The 19,759-nt window shown below is 45.6% G+C and overlaps 1 protein-coding gene across 1 annotated transcript in view; it reads left to right on the plus strand.

The window, feature by feature from the left end:
* Positions 1-19,759, plus strand: part of LOC135505195 (voltage-dependent T-type calcium channel subunit alpha-1G-like) — a 235,965-nt gene that overhangs the window by 85,612 nt on the left and 130,594 nt on the right. The window contains exons 11-12 of the mRNA XM_064924359.1: positions 5,198-5,312; positions 6,281-6,436. Coding sequence (XP_064780431.1) covers positions 5,198-5,312; positions 6,281-6,436 — 271 coding nt within the window. The remainder of the gene's footprint in view (positions 1-5,197; positions 5,313-6,280; positions 6,437-19,759) is intronic.

Raw genomic sequence — 19,759 nt, forward strand, 5'->3', positions numbered from 1 at the left:
CTAATGGAGAGTACTAAACAGGTCTGGTCTAATGGAGAGTACTAAACAGTACTGGTCTAATGGAGAGTACTAAACAGGTCTGGTCTAAACAGGAGAGTACTAAACAGGTCTGGTCTAATGGAGAGTACTAAACAGGTCTGGTCTAATGGAGAGTACTAAACAGGTCTGGTCTAATGTACTGGTCTAAAGAGTACTAAACAGGTCTGGTCTAATGGAGAGTACTAAACAGTACTGGTCTGGTCTAATGGAGAGTACTAAACAGGTCTGGTCTAATGGAGAGTACTAAACAGGTCTGGTCTAAACAGGTGGAAAGAGTACTAAACAGGTCTGGTCTAATGGAGAGTACTAAACAGGTCTGGTCTAATGGAGAGTACTAAACAGGTCTGGTCTAATGGAGAGTACTAAACAGGTCTGGTCTAATGGAGAGTACTAAACAGGTCTGGTCTAATGGAGAGTACTAAACAGGTCTGGTCTAATGGAGAGTACTAAACAGGTCTGGTCTAATGGAGAGTACTAAACAGGTCTGGTCTAATGGAGAGTACTAAACAGGTCTGGTCTAAAGGAGAGTACTAACGAATGTTTCACTTGAAACTGGAGTGAAGAACAGAACAAGTGAGGAATGAGAAAGATGGATAGAATGACAGGAACGAGTGGAGATACCCTGCTTTCATCAGCGTCCCTCGTTCAGCCTGGTTAGCCGCTGGTGCGCTTAGGGATATTAGAGAGGGAAATTAGACCTATAAATTAGTACCGTACAGCCTACACACACTCACACACACACACACATATACATATATATATATATATATATATACACACAAACACGCACACGCACATATATATCAAATCAAATGTATTTATATAGCCCTTCGGACATCAGCTGATATCTCAAAGTGCTGTACAGATACCCAGCCTAAAACCCCAAACAGCAATCAAGCAGCTGTAGAAGCACTATGGCTAGGAAACACTCCCTAGAAAGGCCAAAACGTAGGAGGAAACCTAGGGGGGAACCAGGCAACTGGAGCAGCAGCACAGCCAGGTGGACTGGGGACAGCAAGGAGTCATCATGCCAGTTAGTCCTGAGGCATGGTCCTACGGCTCAGGTCCTCCGAGAGAAAGAGAGAAAGAGAGAAAGAGAGAAAGAGAGAACGAGAGAAAGAGAGAGAACATACTTAAATTCACACAGGACACCGGATAAGACAGGAGAAGTACTCCAGATATAACAAACTGACCCTAATCCCCTGACACATAAACTACTGCAGCATAAATACTGGAGGCTGAGACAGGAGGGGTCAGGAGACACTGTGGCCCCATCCGATGATACACCTGTACAGGGCCAAACAGGAAGGATATAACCCCACCCACTTTGCTAAAGCACAGCCCCCACACCACTAGAGGGATATCTTCAACCATCAACTTACCATCCTGAGACAAGGCCGAGTATAGCCCACAAAGATCTCCGCCACGGAACAACCCAAGGAGGGGGCACCGACCCAGACAGGAAGATCACGTCAGTGACTCAACCCACTCAAGTGACGCACCTCTCCTATGGACGGCATGAAAGAGCACCAGTGAGCCAGTGACTCAGCCCCTGTAATAGGGTTAGAGGCAGAGAATCCCAGTGGAAAGAGGGGAACCGGCCAGGCAGAGACAGCAAGGGCGGTTCGTTGCTCCAGAGACTTTCCGTTCACCTTCACACTCCTGGGCCAGACTACACTCAATCATATGACCCACTGAAGAGATGAGTCTTCAGTAAAGACTTAAAGGTTGAGACCGAGTTTGCGTCTCTCACATGGATAGGCAGACTGTTCCATAAAAATGGAGCTCTATAGGAGAAAGCCCTGCCTCCAGCTGTTTGCTTAGAAATTCGAGGGACAATTAGGAGGCCTGCGTCTTGTGACCGTAGCGTACGTGTAGGTATGTACGGCAGGACCAAATCAGAAAGATCGGTAGGAGCAAGCCCATATAATGCTTTGTAGTTTAGCAGTAAACCTTAATCATCCCTAGCCTTAACAGGAAGCCATTGTATGGAGGCTAGCACTGGAGTGATATGATCAAATTGTTTGGTTCTAGTCAGGATTCTAGCAGCCGTATTTAGCACTAACTGAAGTGTATTTAGTGCTTTATCCGGGTAGCCGGAAAGTAGAGCATTGCAGTAATCTAACCTAGAAGTAACAAAAGCATGGATTCATTTTTTGCATCATTTTTGGATAGAAATTTTCCGATTTTTGCAATGTTGCATAGATGGAAAAAAGCTGTCCTTGAAACAGTCTTGATATGTTCGTCAAAAGAGAGATCAGGGTCCAGAGTAATGCCGAGGTCCTTCACAGTTTTATTTGAGACGATTGTACAACCATTAAGATTAATTGTCAGATTCAACAGAAGATCTCTTTGTTTATTGGGACCTAGAACAAGCATCTCTGTTTAGTCTGAGTTTAAAAGTAGAACGTTTGCAGCCATCCACTTCCTTATGTCTGAAACACATGCTTCTAGCAAGGGTAATTTTGGGGCTTCACCATGTTTCATTGAAATGTACAGCTGTGTGTCATCCGCATAGCAGTGAAAGTTGGCATTATATTTTCAAATGACATCCCCAAGAGGTAAAATATATAGTGAAAACAATAGTGATCCTAAAAAGGAACCTTGAGGAACACCAACATTTACAGTTGATTTGTCAGAGGACAAACTATTCACAGAGACAAACTTTTGTCTTTCCGACAGATAATATCTAAACAAGGCCAGAACTTGTCCGTGTAGACCAAGTTGGCTTTCTAATATCTCCAACAGAATGTGATGATCAATGGTATCAAAAGCAGCACTAAGGTCTAGGAGCACAAGGACAGATGCAGAGCCTCGGTCTGATGCCATTAAAAGGTCATTTACCACCTTCACAAGAGCAGTCTCAGTGCTATGAAGGGGTCTAAACCAGACTGAAGCGTTTCATATACATTATTTGTCTTCAGGAAGGCAGTGAGTTGCTGCGTAACAGCTTCTTTTTTTATTGAGAGGAATGGAGGATTCGATATAGGCCAATCGTTTTTTAAATATTTTCTGGGTCAAGGTTTGTCTTTTTCAAGAGAGGCTTTATTCCTGCCACTTTTAGTGAGTTTGGTACACATCCTGTCAGGATTTGGCCAGGGTTGTTAAATATTTTCTGGGTAAAGGTTTGTCTTTTTCAAGAGAGGCTTTATTCCTGCCATATTTTCTGGGTCAAGGTTTGGTGCTTTTTCAAGTTCTGTGCTCTGTGTTTGTATGAGGTGTTCTGTTATTCTTGTCTGCCACTTTTTCCTAGTTTGAGTTTGGGACTTCTCCTTTTTACTTTATTAAATACATCCAGTGGATAGAGTTGGTTAGCTGTTTATTGGATGTTCAATCCATATAGGAGTTCAACATAGACCAAGCACAGGAAGCAGCTCTTTCAGTAGTTTAGTTGGAATAGGGTCCAGTATGCAGCTTGAAGGATTAGAGGCCATGATTATTTTCGTCATTGTGACAGGAGATATAGTACTAAAACACTTGAGTGTCTCTCTTGATCCTAGGTCCTGGCAGAGTTGTGCAGACTCAGGACAACTGAGCTTTGAAGGAATATGCAGATTTAAAGAGGAGTCCGTAATTTGCTTTCTATTGATCATGATCTTTTCTTCAAAGAGTTCATGAATTTATTACTGACAGTATCAAAAATAATTTTAGGATTGTTCTTATTTTCCTCAATTAAGTTGGAAAAATAGGATGATCGAGCAGCAGTGAGGGCTCTTCGATACTGCACGGTACTGTCTTTCCAAGCTAGTCAGAAGACTTCCAGTTTGGTGTGGCGCCATTTCCGTTCCAATTTTCTGGGAAGCTTGCTTCAGAGGTTGAGTATTTTCTGTAAACCAGGGAGCTAGTTTCTTATGACAAATGTTTTTAGTTTTGGGGTGCAACTGCATCTAGGGTATTGTGCAAGCTTAAATTGAGTTCCTCAGTTAGGTGGTTAACTGATTTTTGTCCTCTGATGTTCTTGGGTAGGCAGATGGAGTCTGGAAGGGCATCAAGGAATCTTTGTGTTGTCTGTGAATTTATAGCACAACTTTTGATGCTCCTCGGTTGGGGTCTGAGCAGATTATTTGTTGCAATTGCAAACGTAATAAAATGGTGGTCCGATAGTCCAGGATTATGAGGAAAAACATTAAGATCCACAATATTTATTCCATGGGACAAAACTAGGTCCAGAGTATGACTGTGACTGTAGGTCCAGAGACATGTGCTCCGAAAGCCTTTTGGAGTGGGTCTGTGGACTTTTCCATGTGAATATTGAAGTCACCAGAAACAATAATATTATCTGCTATGACTTCAAGGTCCAATAGGAATTCAGGGAACTCAGTGAGGAACGCTGTATATGGCCCAGGAGGCCTGTAAACAGTAGCTATAAAAAGTGATTGAGTAGGCTGCATATATTTCATGACTAGAAGCTCAAAAGAAGAAAACGTATTATTATTATTTTTTGTAAATTTTAATTTCGTAAATGTTAGCAACACCTCCGCCTTTGCGGGATGCACGGGGGTTATAGTCACTAATGTAACCAGGAGGTCAGGCCTCAATTAATATATACATACACACACACACATACACACACAAACACACGCATATCCCACAGGGTCAGTTCTTTGTTATTCATAATCACACAATTATAGAACAACTCTCTGCAGACTGAAACAATGGGAGGTTGAATCTATCCATCGTATTTTCTCATGACACCCTTTGCTGCCCTCTCTCAACCTCTCTGTCTTTTTCATAATGCACTTATTGACCATCATGTTCAGATGAGAAAAACAGGGAGGGAGGGAGGGAGGGAGTAACGAGGTAAGGAAATAAGGAAGTAAGGGGTTTTATTGGCATGGGAAACACATGTTAACATTGACAAAGCAAGTGAAATAGATAATAAACAAAAGTGAAATAAACAAATAAAAATCAATAGTAAACATTACACTCACAGAAGTTCCAAAAGAATAAGGACATTTCAAATGCCATATTATGTCTATATACAGAGTTGTAACAATGTGCAAATAGTTGAAGTACAATAGGGAAAATAAATAAACATTAATATGGGTTGTATTTACAATGCTGTTTGTTCTTCACTGGTTGCACTTTTCTCTCTCTCTTTCTCTCTTTCTCTCTCTCTCTCTCTCTCTCTCTCTCTCTCTCTCTCTCTCTTCATCAGTATACTGGGCATGCATCTGTTTGGCTGTAAGTTTGGATCAGAGAGAGATGGAGACACTCTACCAGATAGGAAGAACTTTGACACTCTGCTCTGGGCCATCGTCACCGTGTTTCAGGTAATATCTGTCTACCTCCCTCTCCCTCTCTCCCTCCCTTCCCTCCCTCCCTTCCTTCCCTCTCTCCCTCCTTCCCTCTCTCCCTCCCTTCCCTCTCTCCCTCCCTTCCCTCTCTCTCCTCCCTTCCCTCTCTCTCTCTCCCTCCCTCTCTCCTCCCTCCCTTCCTTCCCTCTCTCTCTTCCCTCTCCCCTCCCTTCCTTCCCTCTCTCCCTTCCCTCTCTCTCTCCTTCCCTCTCTCTCCCTCCTTCCCTCCCTCCCTCCCTTCCCTCTCTCCCTCCCTTCCTTCCCTCTCTCTCCTTCCCTCTCTCTCTCCTTCCCTCTCTCCCTCCCTTCCTTCCCTCTCTCTCCTTCCCTCTCTCTCTCCTTCCCTCTCTCCCTCCCTTCCCTCTCTCCCTCCCTTCCTTCCCTCTCTCTCTCCTTCCCTCTCTCCCTCCCTTCCTTCCCTCTCTCTCTCCTTCCCTCTCTCTCTCCTTCCCTCTCTCCCTCCCTTCCCTCTCTCCCTCCCTTCCCTCCCTCTCTCTCTCCTTCCCTCTCTCTCTCTCTCCTTCCCTCTCTCCCTCCCTTCCTTCCCTCTCTCTCTCCTTCCCTCTCTCCCTCCTTCCCTCTCTCCCTCCCTTCCCTCTCTCTCTCGCTCCTTCCATCTCTCCTGCTTTCACTACAAAATCAAAGTCTGCCAGACATTTCCAAATCTCAAACTTGGCCAACTACCAAAATTAGTCCATTTGCCAAGCCATCTGTTTTATAGGTCCAACTACACACCAACTGCATGTGAACAATAAACAGCTGCTCTCTATTTGCATTATTCCTCTGAAATCCCTCCCTCCCTCCCTCCCTCCCTCCCTCCCTCCATCCCTCCCTCCATCCCTCCCTCCATCCCTCCCTCCCTCCCTCCCTCCCTCCCTCCTCCCTCCATCCCTCCCTCCCTCCCCTCGCTCTCTCTCTCTTTCTTTCTCCCTCCTTCTCTCCAGATCCTAACTCAGGAGGACTGGAACAAGGTTCTCTATAATGGTATGGCCTCCACCACTCCTGTGGCCGCTCTCTACTTCATCGCCCTCATGACCTTTGGGAACTACGTCCTCTTCAACCTTCTGGTGGCCATTTTGGTCGAGGGCTTCCAGACTGAGGTGAACTAAGTAAACCAAATAACACACACAGGCACATAACGAGATGGGAACTAACACCTGGGCTGAGGGCTTGGACATTACATCTTCTATTCATCCACCTTGACTCTCACCTCTAAATCTGTTCATCTCTAATTGTGTCACCTATAATTACTCTTCCTCACCTTCTCTCCTCCTCTTTCTGACACGTGCTCTTCATCAGTCTTTACCCTCTCTCCATCCTCTCTCTTTTCCCAAATGAAAGGTTGTCATATTTAATGATTTTCCTTACGGTGATGTCATCCGTCATCAGGAAAAGATGCTTCCATCACAATGACATTCTTCTGCTCTCTCATCCTCCTTTTTACATTCTTCCTTTTTGTTATCCCTGCCTGCCTTCTGCTCTTCGCCCATAAAACAGAAGACAAATCTCGAGAGAGATTTAGTGAGGGAGGGAAAGAGAGGGAAACATAGGCTGACAGAGAGAGAGACAGAGCAATGGAGAAACACAAAGAGATAGATAAGGAGACAGAAGAGGGATGAATGGGAGATGGGAGATGAATGTATGTCTTTGTTGACAGTCAGATAGCATAGTTCTCATCCCTACTGTAAGAGTGTGGTGTTTAGGCGCAGCTAGACATAGACTGTAATGGTTGTCTCGGAGGACAAAGTCGAAAAATGACATACTGGATCTCTTGTTTGGCTTCTGCTTTCTTTTAATTGAACATTCCAATTGAACATTCCATCTCTTGCTCGTTCATCTGTCTCTATCCCTCTCTCGTTCTGTCTGTCTCTCTCTTTCTCTCACTCTGACTTGTGATAGCACCTGTGCTTTGATCTTAGTCTTAGTTAGAACAGCTGAGAGAAGAGGAGAGGGGGAGGAAAAAGTATAGACAGGATAGAGGAGCAGACATACTCATATTTAAAAGACGGATTGATTGGTCTGCTTTCTAGTTATTAGTTGTTACAACAGTCTGCTTTCTAGTTATGAGTTGTTACAACAGTCTGCTTTCTAGTTATGAGTTGTTACAACAGTCTGCTTTCTAGTTATGAGTTGTTACAACAGTCTGCTTTCTAGTTATTAGTTGTTACAACAGTCTGCTTTCTAGTTATTAGTTGTTACAACAGTCTGCTTTCTAGTTATTAGTTGTTACAACAGTCTGCTTTCTAGTTATTGGTTGTTACAACAGTCTGCTTTCTAGTTATTAGTTGTTACAACAGTCTGCTTTCTAGTTATTAGTTGTTACAACAGTCTGCTTTCTAGTTATTAGTTGTTACAACAGTCTGCTTTCTAGTTATGAGTTGTTACAACAGTCTGCTTTCTAGTTATGAGTTGTTACAACAGTCTGCTTTCTAGTTATTAGTTGTTACAACAGTCTGCTATCTAGTTATTAGTTGTTGCAACAGTCTGCTTTCTAGTTATGAGTTGTTACAAAAGTCTGCTTTCTAGTTATTAGTTGTTACAACAGTCTGCTTTCTAGTTATTAGTTGTTACAACAGTCTGCTTTCTAGGTCAGTTATCTGGATGACATGGTGTTCAGAATAACACAGTCATGTTCAACATCTCCTTTATGAGCCCTCAATACCACCTGACATCATTCAGGTCAGTTAGGAATGAATCGGGTATTATTTAATGCCAGAGAGAAGTGACTGTGGCTATGGAATAAACACAGCTCTTAGCTGAACCATTTATGGACGACACATGGCAGCTGTAAAAGTTACCATTACTTTTTATGTTACGTCTGTAGCAAGTCTTGTTTTTAAGTACCCTTGTAGGAATGAACCTTTCCAGTATATTGAACAGTAAACTCCAGCACACCGAACATACTGTACCTCTCTGGTCAGACTGAATGGAATGGATTCATCTTAACCCTGACATCAGACCAGCTGTCATAGATAGTCCTCACCTGGCAGACAGAGACAGAGAGAGAGGGACTGGAGAGAGCGAGACAAGGACTAGAGAGAGAGAGACATACAGACAGAAACAGAGAGGGAGGGACTGGAGAGAGGGGGAGGGAGAGAGCGAGACAAGGACTAGAGAGAGAGAGAGACATACAGACAGAAACAGAGAGGGAGGGACTGGAGAGAGGGGGAGGGAGAGAGCGAAACATGGACTAGAGAGAGAGAAAGCAAAAGAGAGAGAGAGACAAACAGACAGAGACAGAGAGAGAGGGACTGGAGAGAGCGAGACAAGGACTAGAGAGAGAGAGAAAGCAAAAGAGAGAGAGAGACAAACAGACAGAGACAGAGAGAGAGGGACTGGAGGGAGCGAGACAAGGACTAGAGAGAGAGAGACATACAGACAGAAACAGAGAGGGAGGGACTGGAGAAAGGGGGAGGGAGGGAGCGAGACAAGGACTAGAGAGAGAGAGAAAGCAAAAGAGAGAGAGAGGCCATGAGCAGATGAGCTCTCACATTTTTCAACATGTTTTTACATGAAGGTCGGTTTAGAGTTCGATGAACTTGGATTTTTCGGCTCCAAACCTATAACCTGTTTTTGGACAAAATTACCTGGAAGGATTCCTATTAAGATTCTACTAAGTTTCTTATTTCCAAGCACAAAATAATTGTCCACCTCAACAACAGCCCTGCAACCAGATCCGGAGAGCTGGAGGTGGAGAGAGATGTATCTGCACTCTGGACTGTGGTGAGAGAACATCAACAGGAGAAAGAGCAGGAGATGAACAGAGCACTAGAGGAGAGGATCAGACTGCTGGAGGAGATGGAGAGTGGGATGGCGTGGGACAAAAAACCACCCATTAGATAGCTGGCCACCCCCGCAGAGGAGTCAGCAGAACAGCCCACCCCAGACCCCGACCATAGCTTTGACATCACACCAGGACATACAAATGAAAAACCCCAAGCCCAGGAGATCCCACCCCCTCTGAGCACCCCCCCCACACACACACACCCATAGAGGACTAACACAAGCCACATATTGCACTCCTTATGGACTCAAACAGGAAATATATACCATAAAATATTTTTTCCCAAAACACACACTGTCTAAACCCTTGTGCCAAAACACCCAGCGTGCCCTAGACCTTCTGTCTGAGGACCAACTAGGGTCACCCAGCCAGATAATAATACACACAGGCACAAATGACCTGAGAACACAGCAGGCAAGGGAGTGATTGAAAAAGCTTCTTCTACTCTCCCCAATTCACAAGTGGTTATCTCCACCCTGCTACCATGAAAAGACTTCCACCCTGCTACTTCCAGCCTGCTCTATAGTGGGTAAACACAAGTATTTCCAGTGACTGTGCCTCAAAACCAAATGTTTACATGGCCAACAACTCCAACCTGGATTTGAACAGCCTTTACGACCAGGTCCACCTATACAAGGCAGCAGTGCATACCTTCGCCCGGACCCTAAAGGACATCACACTCAACCGCAGCCCCAACGCCACACACAGGAGCAACAGATCAATAGACACTTTCCCAGACCCCCCCGGGCCTACACATGGATGACCCACGCCGAGAGGACCTACACATAGAGGACCCATGCCGAGAGGACCTACCTCATTTTGTCTTAGTTGAAGTGTACCTATGATGAAAATTACAGGCCTCTCTCATTTTTTTAAGTGAGAGAACTTGCACAATTGGTGGCTGACTAAATACTTTTTTGACCCACTATATGTAAACTTCCAACTTCAACTGTAAGTCACTCTATTAAATTACTCAAACATGTCCTTCTGTGTGCTACCTATATCCCCCCAATAGAATCCCCGTACTTTAATGAAGACAGCATCTCCATCCTGGAGGGGGAAATCAATTGTTTCCAAGGCCAGTGACATGTACTAGTCTGTGGCGACCTAAATGCCAGACCTGCACAGGAACCTGAGACCCTCAGCACACAGGGGGACAAACATCTACCTGGAGGTGACAGAATTCCCTCCCCCATATGCCCCCCTAGGCACAACTACGACAACATAACCAACAGAAACGGGTCACAACTCCTGCAGCTCTGTTGCATGCTGGATAAGTACATAGTCAAGGCTTCGAGGGGACTCCTATGGTAGGTACACCTATAGCTCATCTCTTGGCAGGAGTACTGTAGCCTACTTTATCACTGACTACAACCCAGAGTCTATCAGTGTTCACAGTCTGCCCACTAACACCCCTATCAGATCTCAGCAAAATCACAGTCTAGTTGAACAAAGCAATACTCAATCATGAGGCATCAAAGCCAAAGGAACTCAATAATATTAAAAACTTCTTAGGGTTCAAATCCCGTTAACGGGATCGATTTGACAAGAGCCAGTGAAATTACAGGGCACCAAATTCAAACAACAGAAAATGAAGAATTGTAATTCCTCAAACATACAAGTATTATACACCATTTTAAAGATAAACTTCTTGTTAATCCCACCACAGTGTTCGATTTTAAAAAGGCTTTATGGCGAAAGCATACCATGCGATTATGTTAGGTCAGAGCCTAGTCACAAAAAAACATACAGCCATTTCTAGCCAAAGAGAGGAGTCACAAAAAGCAGAAATATAGATAAAATGAATCACTAACCTTTGAAGATCTTCATCAGATCGCACTCATAGGACTTTATGTTACACAATACATGGATGTTTTGTTCGATAAAGTACATATTTATATCCAAAAATCTCAGTTTACATTGGCGCGTTATGTTCAGTAATGTTTTGCCTCCAAAACATCCAGTGATTTTGCAGAGAGCCACATAAATTTACAGAAATACTCATCATAAAAGTTGATGAAAGATACAAGTGTTACACATAGGATTAAAGATAAACTTCACCTTAATGCAACCGATGTGTCAGATTTCAAAAACGCTTTACGGCGAAAGCACACCCTGCGGTAATCTGAGTACAGCGCTCAGGCACCAAAACAAGCCATACAGATACCCGCCATGTTGTGGAGTCAACAAAAGTCAGAAATAGCGTTATAAATATTCACTTACCTTTGATGCACTCCCAGGAATCCCAGTTCCACAATAAATGTTTGTTTTGTTCGATATAAAATAAATAAATAAACTATTAAAGTCTACCAGAACCCACAGGACTATTTTAATGAGTGTGCTGAGTGTCAGAAAGCAAGTGAGGGGAGTAAGTGTTTTAATAAATAAACAAAACAATAAACACCAATATTTGGAACCAAGGACTGATCACCCTAATCCACAAAAGTGGAGACAAATTTGAACCCACAAACTATCGTGGGATATGTGTCAACAGCAACCTTGGGACAATCATCTGCATTATCATTAACAGCAGACAAGTTCATTTCCTCAGTGAAAACAATGTACTGAGCAAATGTCAAATTTCCTTTTATCAAATTATTGTACAACAGACCACGTATTCACCCTGCGCAGTCTAATTGACAAACAAACAAATTAAAACAAAGGCAAAATCTTCTCATGATTTGTTGATTTCAAAAAAGTCTTAGACTCCATTTGGAATGAGGGTCTGCTATACAAACTGATGGAAAGTGGTGTTGGGGGAAAAACATACAACATCATAAAATCTATGTCCACAAACAACAAATGTGTGTTTAATATGGACAAAAAACACATTTCTTTCCACATGTCCATGGGGTGAGACAGGGATGAAGCTTAAGCCCTACCCTCTTCAACATATATATCAATGAATAGGAGAGGGCACTAGAACAGTCTGCAACACCCAGCCTCACCCTACTAGAATCTGAAGTCAAATGTCTACTGTTTGCTGAGGATCTGGTGTTTCTGTCCCCAAACAAGGAGGGCCCACAGCAGCACCTAGATCTTCTGCACAGATTCTATCAGACCTGGGCCCTGACAGTAAATCTCAGTAAGACAAAAATAATGTCCAGTTGCCAGGCCCATGAATATACATTTCATCTAGACACCGTTGTCCGAGAGCACATAAAAATCTATACATACATCGGCCTAAACTTCAGCGCCATAGTTAACTTCCACAAAGCCCTGAACGATCTGAGAGAAGGCAATAAGGGCATTCTATGCCATCAAAAGGACCATGAAATTTGACATAAATTAGGATCTGGCTAAAAATACTTGAATCAGTAATAGAACCCATTGCCTTTTATAGTTGTGGGGTCTGGGTTCCGCTCATCAACCGGGAATTCACAAAATGCGACAAACACCAAATTGACACTCTGCACGCAGAATTCTGCAAAAATGTCCTTTGTGTACAACGTAAAATACCAAATAATTCATGCAGAGCAGGATTGGTCCGATGCCCGCAAATGATCAGAATCCAGAAAATAGCCTTTCAATTCTGCAACCACCTAAAAGGACCTGATTCCCAAACCTTCCATTACAAGGCCATCACCTACAGAGAGATGAACCTGGAGAAGAGTCCCAAGCTGGTCTTGAGGCTCTGTTCACAAACATAAACAGACCCCACAGAGCCCCATGACAGCAACACAATTAGACCCAACCAAATCATGATGAAACAAAAAGATAATTACTTGATACATTGGAAATAAATAACAAAATCAATTTGCAAACTAGAATGCTATTTGCCCCTAAACAGAAAGTACACAGTGGCAGAATACCTGACCACTGTGACCAAATTATGGAAATCTTTGACTATGTTCAGACTCAGTGAGCATTGCCTTGCTGTAGGCAGACATGGCTCTCAAGAGAAGACAGGCTATGTGAACACTGCCCACAAAATGAGGTGGAAACTGAGCTGCACTTCCTAACCTCCTGCCCAATATATGCCCATACTAGAGACACATATTTCCTTCAGATTAGACAGATCCACAAACAATTCGAAAACAAACCCAAACCCAATAAACTCCCATATCTACTGGGTGAAATACCACAGTGTGCCATCACTGCAGCAAGATGTGTAACCCGTTGCCACAAGAAAAGGGCAACCAGTGAAAAACAAACACCATTGTAAATACAGCCCATATTTAAGTTTATTTTCCCTTTTGTAATTTAACTACTTACACATCATAACACATCATAACAATTGTCTTTCATCTTTTGGAGGGTTTGTGTAATATTTACTCTACATTTTTTATTGTTTAATTCACTAGGTTTATTATCTATTTCACTTGCTTTGGCAATGTTAACATGTGTTTCCCATGTAAATAAAGCCTTTTGAAATTAATTTAATTGAATTGAGAGGGAAAGGAAGAGGGAGAGGGAGAGGGAGAGAGAGAGGGAGAGACTAGGGAGTGAGAGGGAGAGGGAGAGGGAAAGGGAGAGACTAGGGAGTGGGAGGGAGAGAGAGAGGAGAGGGAGAGTGAGAGGGAGAGGGAGTGACTAGGGAGTGGGAGGGAGAGAGAGAGGAGAGGGAGAGGGAGAGGGAGAGGGAGAGGGAGAGGGAGTGACTAGGGAGTGGGAGGGAGAGAGAGAGGAGAGGGAGAGGGAGAGGGAGAGACTAGGGAGTGGGAGGGGAGAGAGAGAGGAGAGGGAGAGTGAGAGGGAGAGGGAGTGACTAGGGAGGGAGAGGGAGAGAGAGAGGAGAGGGAGAGGGAGAGGGAGAGACTAGGGAGTGGGAGGGAGAGGGAGAGACTAGGGAGTGCGAGGGAGAGGGAGAGGGAGAGACTAGGGAGTGGGAGGGAGGGAGAGAGGAGTGGGAGGGAGAGATGGAGAGGGAGAGACTAGGGAGTGGGAGGGAGAGGGAGAGGGAGAGACTAGGGAGTGAGAGGGAGGGAGAGGGAGAGACTAGGGAGTGGGAGGGAGGGAGAGAGGAGAGGGAGTGGGAGAAGGAGAGGGAGAGACTAGGGAGTGGGAGGGAGAGAGAGGGAGAGGGAGAGACTAGGGAGTTTGAGGGAGGGAGAGAGGAGAGAGGAGAGTGAGGGTGAGAGGAAGAGGGAGAGGGAGATACTAGGGAGTGGGAGGGAGGGAGGGGGAGAGGGAGAGAGACAGAGAGAGAGACAGAGTGAGAGAGAGAGAGAGAGAGAGAGAGAGAGAGAGAGGACAGATAGAGAGGGTGATCTAGAGAGAGTGTACAGCGATGTCAGCCAGTGATTGCTGAGCTCATAGATTTATAGATAATGTGAGAGGTCTCTGGCCTTTGACAAACCAGTCAGGATGACTACTAAAGACCTGGCACACATCTAGATTGAGATGTATTATTAGCTCACCAAGATAAACTCCACTTTACCACACACAGAGACAGACAGATACCGTCTCCCCAATCTTGAGCCCTGATGTTGAAACTGTTTTTAAGCTAAGTTAGCCTAGACTTCCCCTCCTCCTCTCTTCCTCTCCTCTCTTCCTCTCTTCCTCTCCTCCTCTCTTCTCCTCATCTCTTCCCCTCCTCTCTTCTCCTCTCTTCCCTCCTCCTTTCTTCCCCTCCTCACTTACCCCCTCCTCTCTTCTCCTCATCTCTTCCCCTCCTCTCTTCTCCTCTCTTCCCTCCTCCTTTCTTCCCCTCCTCACATACCCCCTCCTCTCCTTCTCTTTTCCTCTCATCCTCATCTCTTCTTCTCCCCCTCCTCTCCTCTCCTCTTCTCCTCCTCTGGTTCTTTCCTCCTGTCTTCACAATTCATTTGAAAGCTGTTTGCTCAATTCCTTCACAATTGTTTTCTAACATCCTTCTCACAGTTTATTTTTAATCGGCCGAACTTTGCAGTGAGTCGGGGTTGCTAGGTAACGACAGGTTGAATGACGTGAGTTGGGATGAGGGATGTTTGGTTCTGGGGCCATGCCCTGGTATACACACACACACACACACACACACACACACACACACACACACACACACACACACACTACACACACTACACAGTATACTGTACTGTACTGACTGACACCCAGCTTCCCAGCTGTAGACTCTGTTACAGTGTTGCTATGCTGAGTAATCTCCACCTATAACTGATAACTGACTTACGGTATAATTTGTGAAGTTATAACTCATGCCTGAAATGCGTATGATTGGCCCAAAGACATTATCCTATCACATTGAGCTGTGTTGCTGTGTGTTATTGCAACTTGGCTGCATTCTGCTATGATTGGCGGTTGAGCATCTCTTCTGTGTATTGAGCATCTCTTCTGTGTATACTGAAAGGATATATATTCTGTGCATCTTTAGCATGATACAGAATATATACATTATATATCTGCCTGGTCAACTTAATTATCTTTCTGCTTTGTTTGCTGCTATGGTGCCTCTCCTCTCTATTCTATCCTTCCTCTCTTACTCTCTCCTCTCTATTCTATTCTATCCTTCCTTTCTTCCTTCCTTTCTTATTTTCCTTTCTATCTTCACGTTTACTCATCTCTCCTCTCTTTCTATCATTCCTTTCTCTTTCTATGTTCCTCTCTCTCTCTCTCACTTTCCTCTCTTTACCTTTTCTCTCTCCCCTCGCTTTCTCTCTCCATTTCTCCTTCTCTCTCTCCCTCTCTCTCTCTCTCTCTCTCTCTCTCTCTCTCTCTCTCTCTCTCTCTCTCTCTCTCTGTCTTCCCCTCCTTCTCTTCCTGTGGGTAAACATCACACACTTCCACTGTAGGAAGTGCCAACGAGAGAGGACTTGCATGTCCAGTTGAGCCTAGATCAACTGCCTCTAGGTTCAAGGGTATGTACTGCAATGTGCTCCCACCTCTTCACACACTCTTTCTCTCTCCCCCCTCTCTCTCTCTCTCTCTCCCCCCTCTCTCTCTCTCTCTCTCCCCTCTCCCTCTCTCTCTCTCTCTCTCCCTCTCTCTCTCTCTCTCCTCTCTCTCTCTCTCTCTCTCTCCCCCTCTCTCCCTCTCAGGCTCCCCCTGTCTCTCTACCCTCCACAACCCCGCTGCACGATGCCACGGCTGTTGAGACTAACCAGGTTGACAGTGTGTGTGTGTTCAACGTGTGTGTGTGTCATGTGTGTGTGTTCAACGTGTGTGTGTTCAACGTGTGTGTGTTCAGTTGTTGTGTGTGTCTTCACTGTCTTAACTGTAGTGTCAGATGGTTGATCAGTAGTTGGTTGTTTTTATGTTGGAAAGCAGATCCTCACAAATGTCTCTCTCTTCAGGTCCATTGGGTTCCTTCCATTAGCGGAGCAAACAAATAAGCGCACTAGAAACATGCCCATAGTAGCCAAACCCTGGGAGAGGGATTTAAAGCACTAACCCTGGGAGTAGAAATGTCCCTAAAGCCTCTCTGTTTATGGACGGGATTTAAAGAGACAGTCTGTTTAACCCTGGGAGATGGGACTACTTTAGGGAATAACAGGGATACAGTTAACCCTGGGAGAGGGATTTAAAGGGGAGTCTGCTCTGTGAGGTCTGCTGTGGTTAACCCTGGGAGAGGGATTTAAAGGGGAGTCTGCTCTGTGTGGTCTGCTGTGGTTAACCCTGGGAGAGGGATTTAAAGGGGAGTCTGCTCTGTGTGGTCTGCTGTGGTTAACCCTGGGAGAGGGATTTAAAGGGGAGTCTGCTCTGTGTGGTCTGCTGTGGTTAACCCTGGGAGAGGGATTTAAAGGGGAGTCTGCTCTGTGAGGTCTGCTGTGGTTAACCCTGGGAGAGGGATTTAAAGGGGAGTCTGCTCTGTGTGGTTAAACCCTGGGAGAGGGATTTAAAGGGAGTCTAGTCTGTGTGGTCTGCTGTGGTTAACCCTGGGAGAGGGATTTAAAGGGGAGTCTGTGTGGTCTGCTGGTTAACCCTGGGAGAGGGATTTAAAGGGGAGTCTGCTCTGTGTGGTCTGCTGTGGTTAACCCTGGGAGAGGGATTTAACCCTGGGAGGGGAGTCTGCTCTGTGTGGTCTGCTGTGGTTAACCCTGGGAGAGGGATTTAAAGGGGAGTCTTCTGTGTGGTCTGCTGTGGTTAACCCTGGGAGAGGGATTTAAAGGGGTCTGCTCTGTGTGGTCTGCTGTGTTAACCCTGGGAGAGGGATTTAAAGGGGAGCTGCTCTGTGTGGTCTGCTGTGGTTAACCCTGGGAGAGGGATTTAAAGGGGAGTCTGCTCTGTGTGGTCTGCTGTGGTTAACCCTGGGAGAGGGATTTAAAGGGGAGTCTGCTGTGTGGTCTGCTGTGGTTAACCCTGGGAGAGGGATTTAAAGGGGGGAGAGGGATTTAAAGGGGAGTCTGCTCTGTGTGGTCTGCTGTGGTTAACCCTGGGAGAGGGATTTAAAGGGGAGTCTACTCTGTGTGGTCTGCTGTGGTTAACCCTGGGAGAGGGTTTAAAGGGGAGTCTGCTCTGTGTGGTCAGCTGTGGTTAACCCTGGGAGAGGGATTTAAAGGGGAGTCTGCTCTGTGTCTGGTCTGGGAGAGGGATTTAAAGGGGAGTCTGTGGTTGCTCCCTGGGAGGAATAGGGATTTAAAGGGAAAGGGGAACCCTGGGAGAGGGATTTAAAGGGGAGCCTCTTATCTGTGTTGTCTGCTGTGGTTAACCCTCTGCTCTGTGTGGTCTGCTGTGGTTAACCCTGGGAGGAATGTGGTTAGGGATTTAAAGGGGAGTCTGCTCTGTGTGGTCTGCTGTGGTTATCCCTGGGAGAGGGATTTAAAGGGGAGTCTGCTCTGTGAACCCTGGGAGAGGGATTTAAAGGGAGTCTGCCTGTAACCCTGTTACCTCAGTGTGTGGATGTGCCTGCCCTGTCCTGTGCAGTCACTGTATTTCTATCTGTTTATGAGTAACGGAGGTGGTTCGGTGAACATGGCGATTTGCATTAGCACCCAGCGCTAATGCCTTGACTTTAGCGCAGCGGGCTAACACAGTCTCGAGTCAGGCAGGCAGCTGATCAAAACCTGGTTGTCACATCTGCGTGTGAGGCCATCGAAGCAGCGGTGTGACACTACTTGAGATCATTAGAGACGTTGTCAGTGACTCCATCTACATTACTACATACACACTCCCCCATCCAAAGCACATGCACACATTTCTCCATTCATGCCTTTAGAGTGGCCTGATTGAGATTATTGTGAGAAATGTATTGTTTTCTATCAGGCAATATTAGCATCAGTCCCTCTCTCCAGAGCCAGGTTTGTGGTCAGGCTGTGCTGTGGCTCCCTCCCTCCCTCCCTCCCTCCCTCCCTCCCTCCCTCCCTCCCTCCCCTCCCTCCCTCCCTCCCTCCCTCCCTCCCTCCCTCCCTCCCTCCCTCCCTCCCTCCCTCCAGAGCCAGGTTTGTGGTCAGGCTGTGCTGTGGCTCCCTCCCTCCCTCCCCCGCTCCCTACTGTCTGCCTAAATTGTCCTGCCCGTTTGTAAACAAGCTATTTTCTATCCGTCTTGTCTTTCGCTGCTCCTGATCGACTCCCAGTAGAATAGTGTTCCTGCTCCTTGTTCCTTCTTCTTGTGGTTTTCAAATAAAATGTCCTCCTTGGAACAGCTATTGATAGTGAAGCTACAGCGTGTTAATAAATATCTTGTTAAAATAATACAGATGAATGATCAGATCAACCAAAGGACAACAACTTAGCTCGGTCACAATCCATAAATATACTATTAATTCATGCATCAATTCATGAATTCATTCATTTTGTTCATTAGTAAATGAGCACATTCCGTCTCAGATTTAAAATGTGTCCGGCTGTGAACGAATTGAGGATCATCAGCCGGAATGACTCAGCCTGTTCAGGCTGCTGCTCCTGTGACAGACTGGTCAATAGTAGACAGAGTAGAAGCAGAGCAGAGCTTCGTTCGGTTCTAACAGTCATTGTTATCTCGTATCACATCGCTTGAGCCTGGAACATTCAGAGTATCAGACACACTGCCATCTCAGACAACACAGACAAGTAGGCAGCAACCAGCCCTAAACCAAAAGGTCTGAGCCCCATTTGTGATCAGTAATCTGAAATGAGTTTCAGCTCTCTGCCTGGTGAGCTGACTACTTATCTTATGGATAGGCAGCTTAGGGTTGAACCTTACCCTGTATCTCAAAAGGGCCACTTTATGGTCAAACACTGACAGTCATCTTACGGGTTCAACCTCCGTCCTCTTCCCCAGAAAGGTGATATGGGAGTCAGGCTGGCCCCGGGGTCACGGACATGGTCCCAGCCAAGGCCCCAGCTAGGGTCCCTTCCATACAGGCCTTACTGGGCTGTCCCGCTCTCTACAGTGGTCTCAGGGGTCCGGGGGACTCAGCTGGGCCCCTGGCCTAGTGTTGGGCCCACCGTGATTACCACACACATCTCATGCACACATACAGTATACAGAGCAACACATACACCCAGGCACTATGTGTCACACTGGAGGAATGGAGCTGAACCTTCCTCTCTTTCCCTCCCTGGCGAGGAGGCTGGGTACCCACAATACTATACGTGCCTACCATGAGCTGTTAGAAGTGTACTCCAGCCCAAACCACAAAGTAGACCCCCCCCCCCCGGGCCTACTCAGTTGCCAATAGGGAGGGGAGGAGTCTGGGCCTACTCAGTCACTGCCACAATAGGGAGGGAAATTAGTGTGTTCGGAGTCTGGGCACCCATATTCAATGTTTTCCTTTGCGTGCCC

Source organism: Oncorhynchus masou, chromosome 18 (assembly GCF_036934945.1).
Source record: "Oncorhynchus masou masou isolate Uvic2021 chromosome 18, UVic_Omas_1.1, whole genome shotgun sequence".
In the NCBI taxonomy this organism is placed as follows: domain Eukaryota; kingdom Metazoa; phylum Chordata; class Actinopteri; order Salmoniformes; family Salmonidae; genus Oncorhynchus; species Oncorhynchus masou.